At 37.3% G+C, this 22780-nt stretch overlaps 2 protein-coding genes across 2 annotated transcripts; both read right to left on the bottom strand.

Moving 5' to 3' along the window:
- Nucleotides 1-7107: 7107 nt before the first annotated feature.
- On the bottom strand, nt 7108-8802 carry mgst1.1 (microsomal glutathione S-transferase 1.1). The gene is made up of 4 exons (XM_052554722.1): nt 8635-8802; nt 7741-7866; nt 7528-7622; nt 7108-7450 (listed from the first exon to the last, which is right to left on the bottom strand). Exons 2-4 carry the CDS (start codon nt 7864-7866, stop codon nt 7204-7206), a joined length of 468 nt encoding a protein of 155 aa, XP_052410682.1. The 5' UTR covers nt 8635-8802; the 3' UTR covers nt 7108-7203.
- A 1869-nt stretch (nt 8803-10671) lies between these two features.
- Nucleotides 10672-12867, bottom strand: mgst1.2 (microsomal glutathione S-transferase 1.2). Its single transcript, XM_052554723.1, has 4 exons — nt 12706-12867; nt 11469-11598; nt 11107-11204; nt 10672-11032 (listed from the first exon to the last, which is right to left on the bottom strand). The coding sequence occupies exons 2-4, from the start codon at nt 11583-11585 to the stop codon at nt 10786-10788; spliced, it is 462 nt and encodes a 153-aa protein (XP_052410683.1). The 5' UTR covers nt 11586-11598; nt 12706-12867; the 3' UTR covers nt 10672-10785.
- Nucleotides 12868-22780: the final 9913 nt, after the last annotated feature.

Raw genomic sequence — 22780 nt, 5'->3', positions numbered from 1 at the left:
TCCCTCAGATTACATTGTTAAGGTAAAGTCTTGTATTTTGTGTGCAGAGCCTTCAATGCCACATTCATCTTCAGAGTGTGAAGTTTGTAAGTTTGGCTTAATCCAATTAGATGGCCCTAAATGGAAAACATGCCTGAGCCATCGCCCAGGTCATTGAGCTGATGTACTCATGTGGGCAATTCAAGTTTGAGTATGGCTAGCATTTTCAGTCTCGTTCCAAACATAATTTCCTGTCTTTTTAACTACCTGGAAACAGGCTAGAAACCATTCATAGCTCCCTATCAACTACTATCTAATCTGTCTCCAAATTGACAAATTTTTTTTTTTTTTTTTTTTTTTTTGCTTAATCGGAATGGAATAAAACTTGGTGACTTGTGTACTTACACAACTAATGCGACAAAATAAAAAAATTGTTGACAAGACTGGATATGCTAAAGCGTCGAAAAGTAAAAAAGTAACACTTGGTACCCTCGTGTTCAAAAATTACTGAGGAAAAAACAGCTCATAAAAATGATTGAAATATTGCCAAGTAACATAAAATATCCTCAAAATTCTAAATAATAATTTTAAATATATATATATATATATATATATATATATATATATATATATATATATATATATATATATATATATATATATATATATATTATTAAATATATCGGTCTCTTTTGACAATAAAGGTACCAAATGTGACCCCCAAAAAATGGAAGGGCTGAGAGTTTTCATGGTAAAATAGCTCATAAATAAAAATAGCATCATAAAATCCCCTCAAAATTCTAAATAATAAAAGTTACGTCCCAAAAATGAAGAGGCTCAGAGGGATTAGCTGTTTAAACCATTCTGACAAACCAACATTTAACACATTTCTTGGCCTCTTTAGTTAATAGTTAAATGTCAGTGTATTTCTGGACATAATTTAAATGGAAAACGGTGGCACATTGAGCTGAGGTACTCATGCAAGTAATTCAAGTTCATTCCCACCAATTTCCCCATAATCTTCTTGTCTTTCCGCTACTACAGGATCAATGAGAGTGGACAACATACAGAAAGACTGTCAAAGTCAAAGCCTAGTTTCTGAGATATTTAAACAAAGAAACATAAACTCTGACTATGGACCTAGCAACCACTCAGAACACATTTTAACTAGAAACCATTCATAGCTCCAACCACGGAGCCACATCAATTCAAATGACGGACAAATCTACATCTAAAGTTTGTCTTGACATTTGTCTATAATGAAAAGTTGACACTCAAAATTCAATGTACTTTCTGGAAACCATTTAAATGTCAGAGTGCTGGCAAAGTGGTACATTGGGCTCTGATGCTCAGTCAGGAAATTTAAGTTTGACTTTCCATTCTTTTCTCTTCTACACAATCATTAAAAGCGGAGAACAGAAAACATTTCATAGACTGAATGATTTACAGATCGGAAGACGAGAGTCAATTCAGAAAAATGTTCACATGCTATCCACCATCGACTCATCGGATCTAATCTTTAGTGTAATTGGCTGAAATCAAGATGACATCACATCAACTTTCTGCCCAAGTGGGAAAAAGTGCTAGATCTTTTCATGATAACAGACACCAAATGGTGACGGCTGAGTCTATTCTCTGCCTCATCAATGTTTCAGGCCAGAGTAATGAAGTCAAATGTCACGCGGCCGCTATCATGGGTCTCTCACACACACATGCATGAACACACAGAGAACCATGTGACGATGACTTATGGCAAGACCCCTCCCTACTTGACTTCCACAGAGGTGGGCTCTCTGACAAACATAAATTATGTTAATAGAATGAAATAAAAAACACTTTATTCCAAAGGTTTCAGTACTTTGAAATGTCAGGATGATCTAGTACGCTACCTGCAGAGAACTCCGAAGCTTAAGTCAGAGCGCTAAAATATTAAAACAAGAAATTTGCGCACTCTCCCGAGGTGCTGGAAAGGTGGGTGAAAAATGGAGAACGTGCACGCGTGTCTCCCAGGTGGAGTTTTTCCATTCATTAATTGATCTGAGCGCCAAATATAGCTCCGCATAAGAGCGCGACGGAATATTGTAGATACGAAACTTATTTGACGGTGCTTTCATGGGAGGAATTGCCATTAGGCCTGTTTTTTGTCCTGTTGCCTCAATCAAGTGCTTAGTCAATGTTATCTAAATGCCAAATTATAATTATCGTTCAAATTAGGCGTTTGATTTAAAAGAAGTTGATTAACTCCCAAGGTTATTACACTAGGGGGGTTATCTGGCAGGAAGCTCTCAGGAAACAACATTTTCTTCTATTATTCTTGTCCAGATGAGAAACATGGAGGACGTTTGCATCCAAATTGAAGCAAGTCCCACTGCTACCTCGGCATTCCCTGTGTATAATGCGAGGGGGGCTGGGATGCTAAGCAGCTAAATTAACCAGAGATAGGATATTAATTGAACAATTCCATTGTTGCTGTGGCAAACTGCCAATTGATTGGCCCTTCTAGCCAGATCCTTTCCTCTTTATGGGCGCTCCTCAAGCCACCAAATGCTTTTTCATTAATGCGAGAGTGAAAAGAGGAAAAAGAGAGAGGGGAAAAGGTGCAGGGGCTTGGTCATGGTGTTCAATTACAGCAGGCGAGAGGATAAATCAATATAATTTAAATTGCTTATGGTAGTCACCTGCAATCCAATCACTAAAATCAGCATAGAATATCTGCTGACCCCAGCCAAGTCTAACAGTCCCCTAGCTCCAACACTCAAAATCTCCTACTGAAACACGTGTAAAGGTCACGCTTTCCAATGCTCAGAGTAGATTGGGTCAGGGCGTTGCCTTAGTGACTGTTGTTATGGGATTCGAGGTGTGAGTTGAATCATTTCTTCTATAAGGCCTGTTTCAAGCTGCACGTGTAAAGTAAATGCAACAACAGAACTGAGGGGTTTTTTTACATTTTACATTTAAATTCAGCATTTATTAACATGATGGTTATGAAGAATGAGCTATTGCACAGGGCTTTGATAAAGAGTTGTCTCGAACTTATGAGAATTAACCACACCCCACAGGAAGCTGAATGGCCTATGAATTGGAAAGACGGAAAAGGGAATTTACGTAGTTGAGCTTTTCCCTGGAGTTTGATTGACAGGCGATCTGACCAATCATAATACAGAATCTGCCATTTTAGTCCGACAAACAAACCAGACAGGAGAGTAGATTATTGGCAGTGTTTTAACATCTTTCCGTGGCTGAAAAAAAGATAAATTTTTATGTTCATTAATGTTTATTTCGTGCTATAACTAGTAAAGATGAAGGAATGATTGGTTCCCATGCCACTTGAACTAAGGCACTAAAGCAATCTGCAATATCTTAAAAATTGACAAAATTTGAAAGCTGAGACTTTGTTTCATACCTAAAGTAACCTGTTCTGTTTTGTCTTTCGGTGCTTTGTCAGTTTTCTCTATGTATTTTTTACTGCGTGAAAAAACGAAGTGTTCGTGGAAGAGTGTCATGGCTTGTCTGACACAGCAACAGTAATAAAGGAGGGCAGGTCTTTGCAAAGGGTTAATTACAATAAGAAAAAAAGTTCATTTATTAAATAAGATTTTTTTTTATTATATTTATGTGACGAGTGGGGCGGGGCCGAGGGACGTGGGAACGAGGAGTGAGGCCAGGTGTAGTGATTGGAGATTAGCTACACCTGCGACCCACCGCTGGTCTCGAATCCCACGTAGGAGATGGAAGCATATAAAACTGGAGCGACGACCATGAAGGACGAGAGAGGACCAGGCCTGAGCGTTTAGTTGTGTTTTGGTTTTTATTTTAGCGCACCAGTCGTCCGTGAGGGGCTGGTGTGCTGTTTTGTGTTTATTTTGTGCTTATTAAAGTTTACATTGATTGTGCGCCGGTTCCCGCCTCCTTCTTCCGGATGAATATGGAGATTTTATTATTACAATTAAATACACTTCTACTTCAATTCAAATTCAGGAATTGTGTTGGAATTTAAAATGCAGTCTCAATTCCATTATGAAAACAAACCTGCTACTGAGAACTACAAACATGATCAACATGAAATATAATTCATATGATCGAAGATGCTAGATTTGTTAAATAAATCCTAAAGTGTAGTTATAAATACCTTAATCATCCAAATTCAGGTAGGTTTACTGAATAGAAAGTGCATTTGAGCATGCATCTTTTTTTCATACAATATAAGAGCTCATTGCTCACCTATTGCTTCATAAATCTAAATTGCACAAGATCACACCGGTAAAAAGGTTTCAAGTGCGATTTCAGGTTATTCTTTGTCCGACATGCAACAAAAATAGGTTAACATAAGCACCGAAATGATGCTCACGCTTAAATGTTAGCTGAAGCACCACTTCCTCGTGCCTTCTGGCCTACAGGCCATCTATTAGGCGTAACGCTGAGATAAATATGCTGAAATCATTGAGTCAACACAGGGCATTTGCTTCACTGAGCATTTTAGGTAGATTTATTTGGCCTTCAAGTGGCCATTTCAATGTGAGTTTTACCCCACATGAGATAATATGACTTCCTGTGTATAAATGGCACTGACAAGTGCAAAAAAAAAAAAAAGGCGAGTTTGCTGTAATTCTCTGAGCTCAGTAATGGGCTTCAGTAGAGATGAAGGGCAGAGTAGACAACAGCAATGCGAAAGGCATTAGTTAGTCCTTATTATGTTCGCATTCCACTGAAGTCTGTTCTGGAGCTGAGAAAGGAGTCAAACATATGGGCCTGACCTGCGCTCGCTACCGTCTCATTGTGATTATGGCTGATCTCTGCACCCATAATTACTTCACATAAACTCACAAGTCGTTAGTTCGTATGAGAAAGCAAGAACGCAAGCATGCCGTCATTGAAGAAATGTCAGGAGACTGTGCATTCACATCTCGCCTCTGACCTATTTCATCCGCATTTCTACTGATGCACCTCCAAAAATGCTCTAAAAACGTCTAGTCCAGCAGATACAGTCCGCTCCGGATTGCAAGGCTCAAACTCAAATTGATTTATATTGCACCGTGTCGCCTATAAGTCGGATCCCGGCTAAGCATTCATTAATTTTTCAGGACCCATGGAGCCATTGTGTGATATAAATCTCTTCTAAACCTTGATACTGGCCCACGCCGTGACTTTGAAGTGCTGCCTAATTAAGCGGCCGTACAGTTAACGAGCCTTACAATATGGCAGTGGGAAGATCTGAGCAATATATGGTGTCTGTTGTAATATAGAAACAGCGTGGGAGGAATACACCATTACAGCATCTGTCTATCAATATATAGACCACTAGCACTTTTTTCAAGCATATGTCAGTCTCGACTCTGTTTACTGAACGTCCATCTAAAGAACAACTTCAAGGTTGACTCCAAGAGCCTTGAGTTTCCACCAAAAAAAATCTCGTCAGATAGGCCGGACCCCTGCTTTTCCCCAGCGGAGGGAGAGCCCCTTGTGGGCGGATCAGTCATTATTGATCACAGAGCAAGGTTTAGCTGTTCTTCATCTGGCCAGCCTGTAAAATGCTTGGCTTGACTGAAATATTGCACACCCTGGAGCTGGGCACAGACCCAAAACAAATGAGAAAAAGCCTTTACGGGGCATATGCATGGCCAGCCGTGGCGACCTTGGGGCTAAGTAGTAGTATTTACAGTGACATCAAGAGAAGGCTGGTTAAAGAGAAGGACAAAGCAGCTGAAGGATGCTCATACATTCAGAACACGGGAGGTTTAACTAGTTTAAGAGACCTTAAGATAAAATGGTCTCATTTAAGACAGCTTGTTCAAAAGTCTGATAATCAGAATTGATTCGGTTTTTAATGCACATCGCTAGACTTAATGTTAACAAAACATCCATGCATTAAGGGCAATTTTAATCAAAATGTCTTGCTTTTCCTGTGATCTGGATCACACAACATTCACTTTTCATAATAATGTAATAATAATGTAATAATAAATCAACAACCAACAGATAAATTCCACTCTACTTTTTTTCTTGTTCAGTATGCCATTTCACTTAGAAATGTGTCAAACTTGTGTTTCATAAGATCCCTGATTTCTGACAGTGCTGAACTGAATTCCTGCAATGGTAAACAACACACTTTCAGTCTAAAATATACTAATTCATATTTTCTCTTACTTTCATTTCATGTACTTTCTTGCTTTGCTTCACAGTTGCAGAGTTGATTCCAGAAGATTTTGGACATAGCTGTTTGGAGGTCCTGTATTTTTTCAGAACAAAGAGAACTTAGATATTACGACCTCAAAACAGACTGAAACATTTAATTTGTATCTAAGGCTAATTATTACAGTGATTACAGTGATTGTGCATAGTTGCATGAAATTAATAATGAAGCTCTTCATAATATATCAAGATAATGAGCGAAGCATGAATAATAAGATAGCATACCTTGTTCTGTTAAGTAGGGCTATTTTTACGAATGTTAGCAGTGTGGCTATATAAAACAGGTTACTCTATCTACTAAGGCAGAATACGGTCAGATAGAGTGCATAGAAATGAGTTTTTGTGCCTGCATGCCAAGAGTGCGTTAGAAATAAATAAAGAGGTGCTCCATGTGCATTAAACAAACATTGGACTTAACCTTGGTACCACTTGGGCTTTCAAATAGCTCCCTCTAGTGGACAGAACATGCACTGTTTTTGCACACTTGCAAATGTAAAAGCATCATTGCAACCACTTCTCAGAATTTTTTTTTTTCTTCAAACTTTATTTAATCAATTTTAAAACATTTTGTCATTGTTCATACTTTCTTTAAACCTTGCTGACAATAAACATTCAAATTCTAATTTGGTACTTCGCAAATTAAACATTTGCCTTTGCTTGTCTTCTGTGAAACTGAATTCACACAAACTTAAACAGGCCTAAATATCTGAGTTGTTGCTCAAAGTCTTTTCGTGATTAATAAGTAACAAATTTGTGTTCACAGTGTACAGTACAAGTCAAAGCTTTAGACTCATCCTGAAATGTGTGTCAGGAGTTAAAGATTACATTCATTAAATATTATCCGCAGTATTAGGCCGTATGTTTCGTTTTCATTCACTCTATAAAGTGCATTCATGGGAATGTGGTACTGAAAGCCAATAGAATACACAAAAAACATCATTAGAATTATTCCTAAACATATTTATTTCACGCAAAACATTGTAAAAAAGCATGCCAGCTCATACTAAATGGTTTTAATGAAGTGAATGTTATCCATCAGAGAAAAAGCGCTGTGGTGAGCACCCGGTAAGCCATAGAAAAAGTTGTGAACAGCCCCACACCAAAGGCAAGCCCTCTGGTAGGCTGGGGCAGAGCCATCACATAGGCAACTGTGTGGATGAAACGTGACCCTACAAACACCCGGAAGTGCAAAAGAGCCGTGGAGAGATCCGGCCCGGTGAGTGCATACAGAAGACCGATCACCACAAAGGGAACAATGTTTTCCAGGTCATTCAGATGGCACCTGTGATTCAAGAGCAAAGGCATCAGAAAGAGAGACAATTTCAGTAGCACCTCCATTGCTCACATTTATATGATTACCGTCGCACTCTTTCCACATCCGAATCAACCCTGACCAGCTTCTTCCTGTCTTCTGTGGTCTTCACCAAGGAGGTGTCCTCCAGGTTTGAAAAAACCTAAAAGAGGAGCCATTAAAGATTAACAAAAATAAGTGCTTGACAGCCCATTGAAAAATACTGGAAATATAGAATGCAGGTTTCATAAGCAGTAAATTGAGCACAATACATTGCGTACCTGTTTAGTCAAGCGAAAGTATGAGGTCATTAAGCTCATGAGCATCATTTTGAGGACGACTATGGTTGCATATGTGGAGAAGGCCAGGAAAACCTCGCTGTCAATCATGTGTACAACTTCTGCCATCTTTATTCAGTCAGCAGTGAATACAAATGGGGAAACAACAAAGAGCAATATAAATAATACAATACAAAAACTAAAGACTATTTTTACCATTCTTTTTTAGATATGAAGAATAATACACAAACGTCTTACAAAGGCAATATCACATACTGGTTAATGTTATACAAAATATCTTAAATCAACACTTCTATTGCCCTACCAAACTAATTTGGCCAATGTATCCCAGCTTGAACTAGCTAAAAGCCATTTTCCAAAACAGCTGCCAGTTTAAACTGGATTTTCCAGCATCTTGTCAGTATCACTGCCAAGCTCCAAATTAAAAACTATGTGGTAGCCTATTTAAAGAACTTTACCAAAAATGGACAAAAAATTTAAAAAGACCGTTATAAGCAAATATTTCTTTAAAACAGACGTACAGTTTAGCAGTTTGCCTTTTTAAAGTCATTTAGTATAGCTAGGGTACATGAACAGAGCAAAATATCTCATTTAATACTGTTTATGTCTCACGATTTAAAGGATTTTAACTGATGTTCAATATTGCATTTCATCAAATATAGTTTCTGCATAAATTAGTCGATTTGATTGTTTAAGAGTATAATGGAGACAATAGAGAGATCTAGGACGCTCAAGGCGGTCTCTTTGGAATGTCAAAAATGTATGACGAGGCATTTCATATAGCCTTAATATTAAGAAGAACAAAACTAAAGTAGAAGATCATGCGGTTAAAGAGACGTCTAAGCTGCAATATTAGCGTTTTGATGCGTTTCTCACCTTTTTGAAGCCGTTTGGTCTCACAGCGTCTCACTCCTGCACTAACTTGGTGGTGGGCGTGTCAGAAGAAATTTGAACGAACTGTTATGTTAATGCAACCGGTTTTGCGTAATATTCCCACGGAGGTATAGAATTTCTCGGGGACGTCGCTGTAGTTGAAACAGTAGCGCATACAGAAGTAAAAAAAATAAAAATAAAAATACAGGCGATTGAACACACATTGCTCTTTTGTAACAGCATGGAAGGAGTATTGTCACACTGCATGCGAGTTGTGCATTATGTTATAGTCTATTTAATAAACACTAAAACCAATATGGCACACACACACAAAACATAACAAATGTTGCATGCTGCAATATTTTGCATTTCATAAATAGACTTTAACTTGATTTTGTTATGTCTCCTAAGTCCCAAACTGGTCTTTCCACTCTCAAGCAGACACGTTAAGACTAGATAGCCTATGTTAAAACCTAGATATGTTACAATTTTGAGCGAAGGTTTGAGAGCTTGGAATGCATCCTAAAAGCCTGTTGGCATTGATAGCGACCTTCTTTTTTAATGCTGAGTCATTGTGACAACGACTTGTTGCCTGTTAACAAACATTTGTTTGTTGAGACAGTGACATTACAACAGTACCTTCACAGACTCATGTGTAAATCCCTGTATACTGCTGACATGCTGACAGATTTTTATTGTGAATTACATAGAGTTTAATAAGAAAAGATAACAATAGGGACAATAAATGATATAAAACAGGCCTCTCTCGTGCTGTGGTGAGAACTCCGTAGGCCACTGAGAAAGTTGTGATTATTCCCACTAACCGGGACAGACCTCTGCTAGGCTGGGGCAAAGCCAAAATGTAAGATACAGTGTAGATGAAACGTGACCCCACAAAGACTCAGAACTAAAGGAGCTATGAACGTCATCTTGAGGACTAGAATAGTGGCATATGTGGAGAAGGCCAGGAACACATCATTGCTCATCAGGTTATCCATTTTGCTAAATTTCCTACCAAGGACATAGAATATTACAGAACAAAAACATAGTAGGGCAATACCAGATATAGGCTAACATATGCAAACACACATAGACCGTTACTAATTTAAGGTAGGAATAGATTATGTTTTATTCACTTTCCTTCATTTATACCATGAAATATTGACCGACAAGACCGAGTCAAGAAATTGGGAAATCCATCAAATTTACAAGACAGTTCACTAAAAACCAATTCATTTGTAGGCCTAACCTATGTTGTAAAAAAAAAAAAAGTCATACAATACATTTTTGTTTACTAATATATCTTTTAGTAAACTTGTTTATTTAGGCTAGGTTCAGTTTGTCAAAAGTTCCGACTCAAAAGAACGACGTCGCTATTATTGAACACACAACAGTTATGCTTGAAGAAATTCCAATGTACTTATTAAGGATTATATTTTCCCACCTTATCGAACAAAATAATTTATATCAATGCACTCTTTCAAAGTTATTTTAAAAACTGTGCAGTGTAAACCAGACGCAGCAAGTGCATATAACAAAATAGTCTACTGTTCAGCTTATTTCATTGCTATACTCGAGATGGACCTTGTCACCTAATGTTTACAGTATTTATATGTGGAGCTTGTTTATTGATTATTTTGATCTGTATAGTAAGGTATTCTGGCCAAATCAAACCTTAATGCTAATTCATTCTAAAGTCAGCTACATAACACAGCTGGCAAGTATGCTTGCTTTTTATGGTGACCTCACATTTCATATTATGCAACAAAAAGCGGTTTGCAGAAATCTTCCAAACTGGTCTTTGCACCCTTAAACAGACAAGATAAGACTGTGAAATAAAAAGGTCCTGTTTAAGCAATGAAGAAAAGCAGGTTAAAGAGCTTGGAATGCATCCTAAAAAGCCTGTTGGCATTGAAAGCGACCCTCTTTTTAATGCTGAGTCACTGTGACAATGACTTGTTGCCTGTTAACAAACATTTGTTAGTTGAGACAGTGAAATTACAACAGTACCTTCACAGACTCATGTTTAAATACCTGTAAGCTGGTGACATGCTGACAGATTTTATTATGAATTACATAAGAAAAGATAACACCAGGGACAGTAAATGATATAAAACAGCCAGGCGTCTCCCGTTCTGCAGTGCTACAGTGTCTTTAGAGAAGCAGTGCTGTGGTGAGCACCCTGTAGGCCATTGAGAAAGTTGTGATCATTCCCACTATCCAGGACAGACCTCTGCTAGGCTGGGGCAAAGCCAAAACGTAAGATACAGTGTGGATGAAACGTGACCCCACAAAGACTCGGAAGTGCAGCAGAGCAGTGGATAGATCCGGCCCCGTGAATGCATACAAAAGACCAATCACCACAAAGGGAATGATGTTCTCCAGGTCATTTTGATGGCATCTGTAATTCAGAAATCACTGAGAATACTCCCACTTAACTGGTTAAATGAGGATAGACAAAAACTTTGCTATTACCTTCGCACACGTTCTACATCAGGATTGGTCTGGAGCATCTTCTTTCTGTCCTCTGGATTTTTTTTGCCCATCGCAGTGTCCTCCCAGTTTGAAAAAGCCTGTATGATGAACAGAAAGACATTAAATATAGGGCCAATACAGAGGAGCGATAATATAAATCCTTGCCTTTTAGAAAACGGGAGTACTTACAAAAATAACTGGCTTTAAAAGACAAGATCTACATTATGTAGGCTACATATATTTTCGCCTTCATTTAAACGTGCAAGAAAGTTAATTTCAACATTATGCAGAATCAGTCTTGAGTCGTTTGACACTTCTTTGTTGTAATTTGTATAAAACTGAAATTTCTAAACCAGCTGCACCTTTCTGGTTATCCTGAAGTATCCAGTCAGAGGGGCCATGAACATCATTTTGAGGACTACAATAGTGGCATATGTGGAGAAGGCCAGGAACACATCATTTTTCATCAGGTCAGCCATTTTGCTAAATTTCCTATCAAGGACAAAGAACATTATAGAACAACAGCAAAGTAGGGCGCCCTTATGAAACAAAAATATATTGCAGTATATTGGAAAATATCATGTAATATATTAGGCATATATTCTTATATATATTTATTTTTTCCAATATATTGCAATATATTGAAAGCGGCAATCATTTGTATATTTTGCAATATATTATATAATATATGTATCATCAATATATTATTAAATGTATTCAAATATATAAAATATTAGAAAATAAAAAGCGAAAATAATATATTACAATATATCATAATATATTTTAAGAAATATATTGTTAAATATAATTTTCCTTTCGTAAGGGGCAATAACAAGAAATATCTCAAAACATGCAAATAGCCTACTTTTAGGCAGAAAAATATTCTATTTTATTCACTGTAGCCTAATAATAGTTTCTACCATAAAATCTTGAACTTATAGTATTATATACTTATAGTATAGTCATGAATAATAGGCCTAGTATCGACCAGAGGAACTCTGAATTTCTGTAAAACTGTTCTTTCATAAAACAATTCACCAGTTCCTTTACACCATCAAGTATTTACTTTGGGTTTTACAACACACAGTTTACTGAGACCGATTTGTTTGTATGCTGATAAATGTCATACAGTCAAGTTTTGTTTAATAGTATGTTTTTAAACTTGTTCATCAGATTCGGCTCAATTAGGCCTAGTCGTTTTGTTAAACGGTTCAACCGATTCATTCAAAAGATCCGGCTCAAACGAACGACTAGTCACAATGTGGATGTCGCAATTATTGAACCAAACTGTATGCTTGAGGAAATGCCACTGTATTATATCAAGATCATATTTCCATACCTTAACCGAACAAAATCAATACCGGTGCAATAGTTTAAAGTTATTTTAAAATCGATTTGCAGTTTACACTGAACCTGTTTACACAGTAATTGCGCGTAACTACTCTAGATTGCGCGCAGTATAGTTTATGATATAATTGGTATTGGAGTTCAGTTCGCGTCGCGTTCAGTTTAGACCAAATGTTCACAGTATTTATATTTGGAGCTTGTTTCACTCTCTACAAGCATACATAGGACAACGAGAAATGTTGCTCCGCTTACCTGGGTGGTGATTCTTGCGAATGACAAGTGCTTGTCAGTGCTTTGAAATCTGAAATCGTCGAGCTTAGTTATTGCGTAAGTTCAAGATTGTACAGCCTACTTGGACCAGAGCCAGCCCGTTGCTCCTTTCTGGCCAAGGCTGTTTTCTTTTCTTGAAGTAATGTAACGTTAACATGTTACTTTGGAATCTTGTGGATCAATGATTAATCCTAGTTTATTTGGATCTACAGGAATGTCTTCCAGCCAAATCAAACATAACTTCTGATTCCAAGTACAAGCTTGCATTTTATGGTGACTTGCTAAGCCTGTTTGTCACGTTATGTAACAAGGATGGGGGTTTGCTTTGAAATATTTTCACTTTAACCCACAGTTTATCTTGAAAATCATCTCTGCTTTTTACCTTAGCAGTTAAAGTGTTCTTCTCTGAGTAGTCACTGTAACACTATAAGAACCTTTTATTCCCCACGAAACCACCACATACATTTATGACCACTTTTACACAGATTGACTTTAACACAGGGAGACTGTTTCAGCCACAGGATTAACAATTTAAATAAAATAGTAACAAATGCCTACTTTTCATCTCACTGTTCTGAGCTCATATCGCACAAATCAAGACCTTTCCCCTGAAATTCTGAGAAACTGAAAAAAGAAAAAAGAAAATTGCGGGATAAAAACTCACAAATATACTTTTTATTTTTTAAATTCATGGCAGAAACAAACAAAAGAAAGTGAGATATAAACTCAGAATTAAGAGGAAAAAGCAAGAACTGTTAACTGTAAAAAAAAAAAAAAAAAAAGTTTGAGAAAACAGAATTAAGTCAGAATTTTGAGCTTGTCTCAATTCTGAGTTTGTATTTAGCAGTTCTTGAGAAAAATAACAAGTCGCAATTACAGTTTAAAATGTTTTCTTATTCCTTCCACTTTACTGAGATTGATCTTTATACAATATCTAAATAAAATAAGGTCTGTGGGAAGTTTTATTTGAATTTAAAATTAAAGTGTTATCAAGCTTTGAAGTAATTTGTTTCATACATCTTAACCTAAGTACTATCAAAAAAACTTCTAGAAATTAAAGTGCTGGTATGATGCTAGCAACAGCAAGGTTGTAGGTTCCAACCTGGTCTCATGAGAAGCTATAGGAAATTGAGAAATATATATATATATACACAAAATAAAAGTCATATGACTGAAGTCAGGATTTTGACAATACAAATTATTACCAGTTTTATATGAGAGTGTTTTTTGAAGTTGCTTGGGATAAAAAAGACTGCCAGTTGAACAAATGTACATAATTTGTTCTTCAACTGCTATATAAATATGCTTCTTTTTTTGCCTCAGATGTTTCCAGTGTTATGCTGAATGCCGCATAATGCATTGCCACTTAACTAATGGTATGTGTTCAAGATATCTGCTTCGTTAGGCCTTATCCTGTTGACTGCACACATAAGGCATCATGCCATGTAATTGTAGGCATTAAAAAGATCCAGTCATTCTCTGCTCCTGTCATCTTCCTCCACCGAATATCTTCGAAGCGAGAAGTTAGTCTTGTCTCAAGCTGAGTGAAGAGCAAGACGTCTTCTCCCTCCTTACAATTACACCACTGTCACACTAAACAGCTGCACGTCATGTTGCCATTGTGCTCGTGTTTTTGTAAGGCATTGCAGGTGCGAGCAACATCCTTATCGCTCCAGAAACATATTCTGGTCTTTACATATGCATGAGCTGCACGAGAAAGTGCAGCGCGGAGAACTAGTTGATAAAGAATGTGGACTGATGAGATATTCTCCTACTGACACGCTGCTGTTTGCTGGCTTCTCCTAGTAATATGTTTTACCTTGTGTTTACCATGCCAGGGAGAAATGAGGGGCTGTGCAACTTTGCCAGAGGAGCACATGAGAGATGTCAATCAACGTGGGACAAGGGATTTAAAGATGTCGTGCCGCAGCAGATTTAACAGTGCGGTCTGTGTCAGGTGTCAACAACCTCACCATCAGAATAGTAATGCTGCAAGACACATATCATTAGTGTTTGATTTGCACCTCTCCTGAAGAACGCTAACTGCTTTTCCTTTAGACTTAGAAGTAGTTTCAGATTTAATAAAAAAAAGACTTTGAACACTGCATGGCTGCCTAGTGTAAAAAAGACTTCTTGGCTCTTCAAAACGTGAATTTATGAATTTCAATTATATGAAGTATTTCTATCCAGTTGAACTGGGTAATCTTTAAGTGGTGTACATATTATGAATTCAGAATAAATACAAAGTATTTAATTAAAAACAACAATGTATGAATGGTCAAAAGTTTTGCAATAGAGTTTGGTAGATGGCAAAGCAGCTTTCATTTGCTTTGGCATTAATTGTACACATTTTTTACATTGCAACCAGTTTGTACATTTGTAAGTATTCATTATTTTTGCTAATTTGCATGTTGCTCATCTAATCACAGTCAGACTTAGTGTCTAACCATTTTGACTCTAGTCAGAACATTTTATAACTTTCTCCACTCCACAAAGAAATATAATAATCACAGCTTCATGTTATTTAATGTCTTTACAAATGACATCCTAAGTTAAATTTACTCATTAAAGCACATGACAATCTAATAATACATGTTATTGCGAGATCATTGATGTGAGGGTTGTATGAGGCAAAGCAAAACAGGGTAACTAGGTCTTTAGCTGTACAATCTTTTGTTGATTTGTATAATTCACTGTTTTTGAGCGAGACAGGGAAGGAGAGTGCTTGTACGAGAGAGAACCGAACACAAATAATGCAGTATGATTTCCCAAAAGGACCTGTTAATGGCCAACACATGAATTGATCTCTCACCAGTCTCACCAGTAATTGGGATGCCGACTGTGGTGTCACTTTATTGATTTTTCACTGGTAGCCAACTTGCACCCGGGTTGTAGGACAACGATGACTAAATAACAGCCAGACCAATGATCTTAATGCTAGGAGCCAAGCACAGCTATTGATTTCATTACTGAATGCCTCCTAGGCTCCAAGCACATACATTTTTGTATCGACCCAAGGCGGCGTCTACATTTCTTCCAGCACTGTCACATGCACTGTGCCTGGACATTCAAAAGCAGAACGCTGAGTTCGTACAAAAACTTGTTGCGGTGCATGTCTACGCCATAAATTTCACATAATGAAATCAGCATGTGAAGGTGACCTGCTTTGACAGGGCGGACAGATTTATGTCACCAAATATGTCAACCCCTGTTTATTACATGGATCTCAGGAATACTTGATTCTGATCTGTGAACTGTGGCATCATGCAAAATGTTTTTGCATAAAGAATGCTACACAGTATGTTTGAGCATTGTCCATGTCAACGGTGCTACCAAAGTTAATTTCAAGGAAAGTCAGGTCACTCTGCGGCCATATTTGCAATTCTTCCATGCAGTTACTTCAGGCATGCAAGACCAACTCCTAGTTACTTGGATGGTGAAATACTGAAATCTTGTTTCTTATGCTAAAATAGTACTTAAAGCAAGCATTTCAGGTACTGCCAGTGCAGTTGTGAGCTTAAGTCTAATGAAACTAAAGCCGTTTATACTCATCACTGACAGATAGGCCATTTGTTTGCAACCGCAAACATCTAGCAATGATACCCAAGGTTACAAATGGTAATATTGCAGAAACAACTTGACCGCTTCAGTTTAAAAATCTGGTGCACTCCTGAAAGTTGTCTGACAGCTCGTATCGTTAATTCTTTCAGTCTTTAATAATCTATCCATCAACAATGACCCTTAACTAGCAGAGCCATTAGGAAAAGAGGCCACTTGCTCTGCACTTAATTACGGCAAACACTGGTGCTCATTATCATAAAGAGCTTGTTTCCCCATCAGCTTCACCCAAACTATGAGTTTAATGACAAAATTAGTCAACCTGCACAATTGCTAATGATCAATTATGAAAATCAAAAACACAAATGCCAGTTAAGTGGAGACTCAAAAGTCACTTTCAGAAAACATCACCATCACAAATCTACATATTTCATAAAGCCCTGTATTGAAATATGTCTGTTAAGCATGGTGCTTGCAACAGGTTGTGGGTTCGAATCCCAGGAAACACATACTTATAAAATGTATCTGTAAATCACACAGCCAAAAGCATACTGTATATTAATGGAATTTACAAAGAAATAATTCTATCTTTCAAAAGATGGTTTTAAATTCAGCTAAGCAGTGCATGTTAACTTATATTCAAATTTTCATAACTGCAATTACAGGCAAAGTTTTGCAAAACTAAATATCGCAAAGTAAGTATTTCATTCAATGAACTCTCTGTTAATCATCTCCTATTTCCGACAGTAGCTTGACACCTTTCCGTGGCACGGGCCTACGAGTGAGTTACGTCAGAGTAGTCATGGGCGGAAGGTCTCATATCGGATATGACTCCGGGGTGCAAATTAAGATAATTACGTACTGTGAATTCCTCGATAAGTGGTCCTCCAAACGCAGACGATACCGTGTTCACGCTTACTTAATGCACATCTGAACAAAAGCGAGTGCTCCTGCTAGGCGTAACGCTTGGGCCTCAGCGCTCTGCAGGAGGGCTCGTCTCATTAGGATGCTTATTTTAACGAAGCGTCTCCACGCTGCAGATCACTGCGTGGCCCCATGGATCTGCTCTCCTCCTCACAAAGGGAAATAAATCTCTTTTCGGCAGGATAATTACCAAGATAATTTTATCCGTAATGATGCTTGTCAGTCAGGAGAGCTGATGAAATTAGAGATGTTCTTGTGTAAGGAAAAAAAAAAAAGAGAGAAAATCCCAGAAGATTTATCTGTCAAGAATGAAAAGAGATGAATAAAGAAACTAGCGGAATAACTTTCTTGTCTTCAACCTTACCCATAACGGTGTTCGGATGAATCTTATACAAACATCAGGGTGTTCTTAAAAGAATGGTTTACCTAAATGTGAAAATTCTGTCTTTGATTCATAAAATTATATAGAAATATAACTTCTTCCTGTAGCTCAAACAGTACAGCACGGAGCAAGGTCATGGGTTTGAATCCCAAGGTAATCTAACGTTAAACTAAAATCAAATGTGTGTAATATAAATGTAATGATGCTTTAGATAAAAGCATCTGCTAAATGTATGGATGTAAATGTTAATGTCCTCACTCTTATGTTATTCAAAACAAAAAAAAGCTCTTGCCACATAGTTGATAGGGACCTTATCTGTAAAGCTCTAAAACGCACCAAAACATTTAAAATGCTGCACAAACGACTCAACATGACTAATACTTCATGACTTTTGAAGTCATACAATGGCTATGTTTTTTTCTTCCATTTTTTTAATTCTAGACAGGAAAATGGGCTAGAATCAATGTTGAGATTATCTGTGAAAAATTTCGAACTTTTCTTCACATTATGTTATTGTACAGTTTCTGAAGAGCTTTTCTGATAACACTCAAAAACCATTTAAAAATAATCCTTTAAAAAAATCCCTTATTAACTAGAAGTATTTATGTTGTGTTACATGCTTGGTTTATTTCTTCTACTTTTTTTCCTTCAAGTAGGTTTGGAAAAAATCATCTGCTAAATTAATAAGCATAACTATAAGACTTGAAATATAGCACAAACAGACTGCTGTTATGCTAAGTTTTGTTGGAGCTTGACTATGGAAGTTATTTTTTCGCCAGTGTGCAAAAAGGCAATTGTGACTTTATATTTACTTTCTATATTTTATATTTATTTTTCACACTGTGATTTGTGAAAAATACATTATCTCTAAATGACCCTTTTTATTATTTACGAATGCAAGTACTTTTATACTTAGCAGATAAAATGTCAAAGAGCAAAAAGTTTGTCAAACATCAAAACAGGAATGAAATAAGGAATGATAACATAATTTCGTTTTCAGTGCATTAACCATTTATTCTTTCAAAAGTCAGCTGAAGTGTTGAATAATTTTAAGTAACACAATGAATGTCCGCTGTTGACTTTACATTAATGTTGGTGTTAGAGATAAAGCAGTCTCTTGGCTGGTACATAATAAACGCCTGCTTTCCATCAGTGGACATCATATATATCTTGACACTTCATTTGCTGTTTACACACACACTCACACACACCTGGCAGTAAACATGTAGACATGCTCAACTTTATAGTTAAATGCTAGGAAAAGCTAGCACAGCCTTTTAAACACAAAAAAGCACTTGATCGCAACATAGAAAGCAAGAGAGCCAATGCTTACTCTAGTGGCACTGCACCAGCACAGCTTTGATCTTAGATGTGAATTCTCTTAACTTGTCTGGGCTTTCAAAAAAGGGCTACTTAAATTATTTCAGAGATGCCGCTTCTCTCCGACACGGCAAAGGTAGAGCCCTCCTGTGGATTTGGAAAGATAAAAGGTGCTCAAACAGACATCACGACAGGTTTGTTATATTACTTAGCATAAGCACTGCCAAGCATCCCTTAAAGGAATAGACATCTTGTGTTTTTCCCTTTAAACAACAAAAAATTAACAGTGAGGAATTGGGACCCTGCTCTTGTGTTGTATCACTCAACAAAGGCGCGTGAACAATCGCTTATTATGTCAAACTTTGACAATGACAGAATTGGAACAGGGCTTCTTCAGCGCTCCGTCCCCCACTGGGAGCCCCCTACACACACAACTCCAGAAAGAAAGTTTACTTTCCTTGTCATATGAAATTACATTTGCATTTCATTTGCCGAGCATTGCAGTCCATTAGAATTGAAACCATGAGGTCTGTTGTGAACCACATGAAAGATCTATAAGGTTGGTCATAATGTTGACTAGTTTAAACTGCTATGTGTTTAATTGTTCAGAGATTTGTGTAAATATCATGTATAGTCTCTTATATAAGTACTTAAATTCAACTGCCCATAGCCTGAGTAACTATGCTCATATTCAATAAAATTACGAATATAATCTCGTTAATTGAACTTTGTATAAAAGCAATAAGTTAAGACTAAGTTAAATTTTAGACACAATATTTACTGTATTTTTGCTTCACAAATGAAAAAAGTTAACCATGATTCATTGCAACAGCACAGTATTTCATGTTCAGGAATGAATCAGTGTTTTCTTACATATTGGTTGACTGAATGAGTCAACGACTCCCTCATAAATAGTGTTATTTGTTTCATTTTGGAATGAATTTTTTTTTTCTTCTGAATTGGTTGAGTCAATAAGTCAATGATTCACTCATAAATACATGTTTCATTTTGGAATAAATCAGAGTTTTCTAATGAATTGTTTGAGGGAACAGGTCAATGCCTCACTCATAAATACAGTTATTTGTTTCATTTTGGATGCAGTCAGTAATTTCTAATGAAATGGTTGAGTGAATAAGTCAATGAATCACTCATAAATCACTCACTCACCTGTTGTCACCTACTGGCATAACAAAGGAATACCTTTCTCAGGTTGGCAGACCACTTCACCAAAAATTGTATTTTTTTATATTTTCAATTAGCAAATCAACTCAAAGGCATCACTGATGGACTGCCACTTTTATCAAATAAAGTGAAAAAATCTCTAGAAACTGGAAAAGCTGGCACCACTCTAAATATTCTGTAATATTCTTTTCTTGTTGTTCGCACTAAACTTCACCTCTATGGCAGCAATAAAACTTCAAATGACTTCAAACGAGGAAGCACAGACAGGATGAAGTCTGCTTTGGTAAAATGCAAAAACCTCAAACACAGTCATTAGAAGGAAAAGGTTCACAAATTAAAGCCGTGAAAGGTACTAAAGATCGATTGTGGGGGATTTCAGCTGGCATCACAGCGTGAGAACGGCAGCCGGATGTTTGCCGCGTTGTGAGGATGGGTCTGGATCATACGCTAACCTCCATTCGGTGTGCTAGCTGGCGGCCCCAGTCATTGACAGGAAGGAGCGGGCCGCCAGGGCATTGATTGATTAATCAAAGCTAATGTTCTTTTGATCAGCGGGGGCTGCCCTATTAACCAGCCAAGGAAAGAGGGGAAGAAATGCTCCATCTTTTATTTACCCGCTCGCGAGGTCCCCCGATGGCTTCCATCGCTAACTTCAAAGGAGACCGTGACAATTCTGTCACAGTTTTGACTGATAGAAAAAAAAAAGTTTTAAATATATTTTCCCTCGACAGTAGATTTTGTTTAATCGTTTCCAGCCTCGCTCGGTTTTAATATGTGTCGAGGAAGAGAATACAAGTCTCATGTTTTCTTCATGACTGTTTCCTTTCTCGTCTAGCTGTCTAGTGGGTTGTCCTCTTTTTCGCACTGTGCTATTTTATGCCATGCACTGCCTGTCACAAGGACACCCAGGGAAACTTCATGTAACTTTTTGTTGTTTGCTATAATTTATCCCCTTGTTCCAGGTTGGAGTGCACAGACTTTCAGTGTCAAGCATGTGTTGTGAGAGGCCTAAAAATACAGTGTTTTACACTGTATATACAATCCCCCCAAAAGAAAAACACTTTTAGTCATTTCTGTGCAAATTTGGGATATATACAAATAATTTCAGAGTCAGTGTTAACACGTTTTTTTGTAACAGAAAACGATTGATTGATACTACATAGTAATACTATTACTACATAATTTTTTATATTAAATAATAATAATAATTTTAAAAAGATTACTATTATTTGTTGTATTTTTAATTGTGCAATGGGACAGCAGTTTTGGAAACTAAACATTTAATTTGGAATCAGTTGTTTAAATGGAAAAGTTAGTTCAGAGAAAAGGTCTGGTGTTAATAGTATATATACATAGGCTACATTTTATGGGCTATTAATAATACATAGGATAATTTTTTTAAATGTCGGAAAATAAAAAGAAATTACAAATACAATATAAACACAAATAGAAAGTTGGACATGCATCCATTTCGGTATTATGAACCAAATTATTCCAAAGTTTGTAACGTCAGTAGTCATCTCAAAATGACAGTAATACCTGCATGCCATAAACACCCTTTGACTATCTTCACAATATAGCACTGCCTCTTGTACCTCAATGGTTAATAAAACGTGTGCTACTGAGTACAAGCACTTTAACTAAGACAAACTCTAAAAGAGCCTACAAAAACATTCACCTCAAACTGAAGGGCATCTTCTTGGCTGCAACACACGTTTGTGGACACAAGACAATCAACTGAACACCATCCCACCCCAGATGGGACGTTTGCAGGCCCTGTGGTGTTTCATATCAGGTTCAAAGTTCCTAAAAGTACACTGGTTCCTTCCTTTTCTTCCAGATGAAGGGAGAGAGACACCTGAGTGTAGACTAAGTGAAGTGTCCTTCTCCATTTTATTTCATGTTGATTGAATCTCAAAGTGATGAGAAGGTGGAAAACTGAAGGTCTTTATCCCAGGTCCTTGAGGTTCTTAAGCCTTTCGAAGGCCTCTGAGGGAAACGGTTATATATCATATTTAATAAAAAAAAGTTAAGAAGCAACTCTCTCCACACATATACAAACATACACAAGCAACTTAAAACACAAACGCCACTTACAAGTTGTGTGAAGTCGCCTTTGTCTTTGTTTTTCCTCTTCTGTTCTCTTTGGCTCCCCTCCCTTTCTCATTTGAGAGCCTGTTTCCTGCTCAACCCCTGCCCTTGAGTTTTTCCCAATGTCAGCGAACACTTCAAACACCAGCTGACGAGCTCAGAAGAGTCCGCGGAGAATCCCCATTCCAAACGATTATTCCGTCTCCTACACGCCAGCAGATCTCTTCCCAGCATTACAGCTAATAAAAAGATCCCTTTGACCTGTCACAACGCAGTGGACTTGCTGATAAATTTGCCCCTTGTCGACCGGTATATGTATAGTGATGCTTGTATATGTTTAATATATAAGAACGAGCAGTGCTGATGCCAATTCCTAGATCCGAGAATGCCTGAAGAACATGTATGGGTTGTGCAAACTCTCTCTTCTCTGTATCTTCAACCTTTGGCAGGCTTCAGGCAGAGACTGTACCTGGGAAAGTTTTGTTAAACAAACAGCAGGCTTTCATCTTGTGAAACTAAATCATTTAATATAGATTAAAGCTGGGGTAGAACACCTGAGGAAACATCTGCATGAACGCAGATCCACCATGAGCGATGAGA

Source organism: Carassius gibelio, chromosome B4, assembly GCF_023724105.1.
Source record: "Carassius gibelio isolate Cgi1373 ecotype wild population from Czech Republic chromosome B4, carGib1.2-hapl.c, whole genome shotgun sequence".
Taxonomy (NCBI): Eukaryota; Metazoa; Chordata; class Actinopteri; order Cypriniformes; family Cyprinidae; genus Carassius; species Carassius gibelio.
Note: the sequence above shows the minus strand (reverse complement) of the source record. Positions and strands in the feature narration are given on the sequence as shown.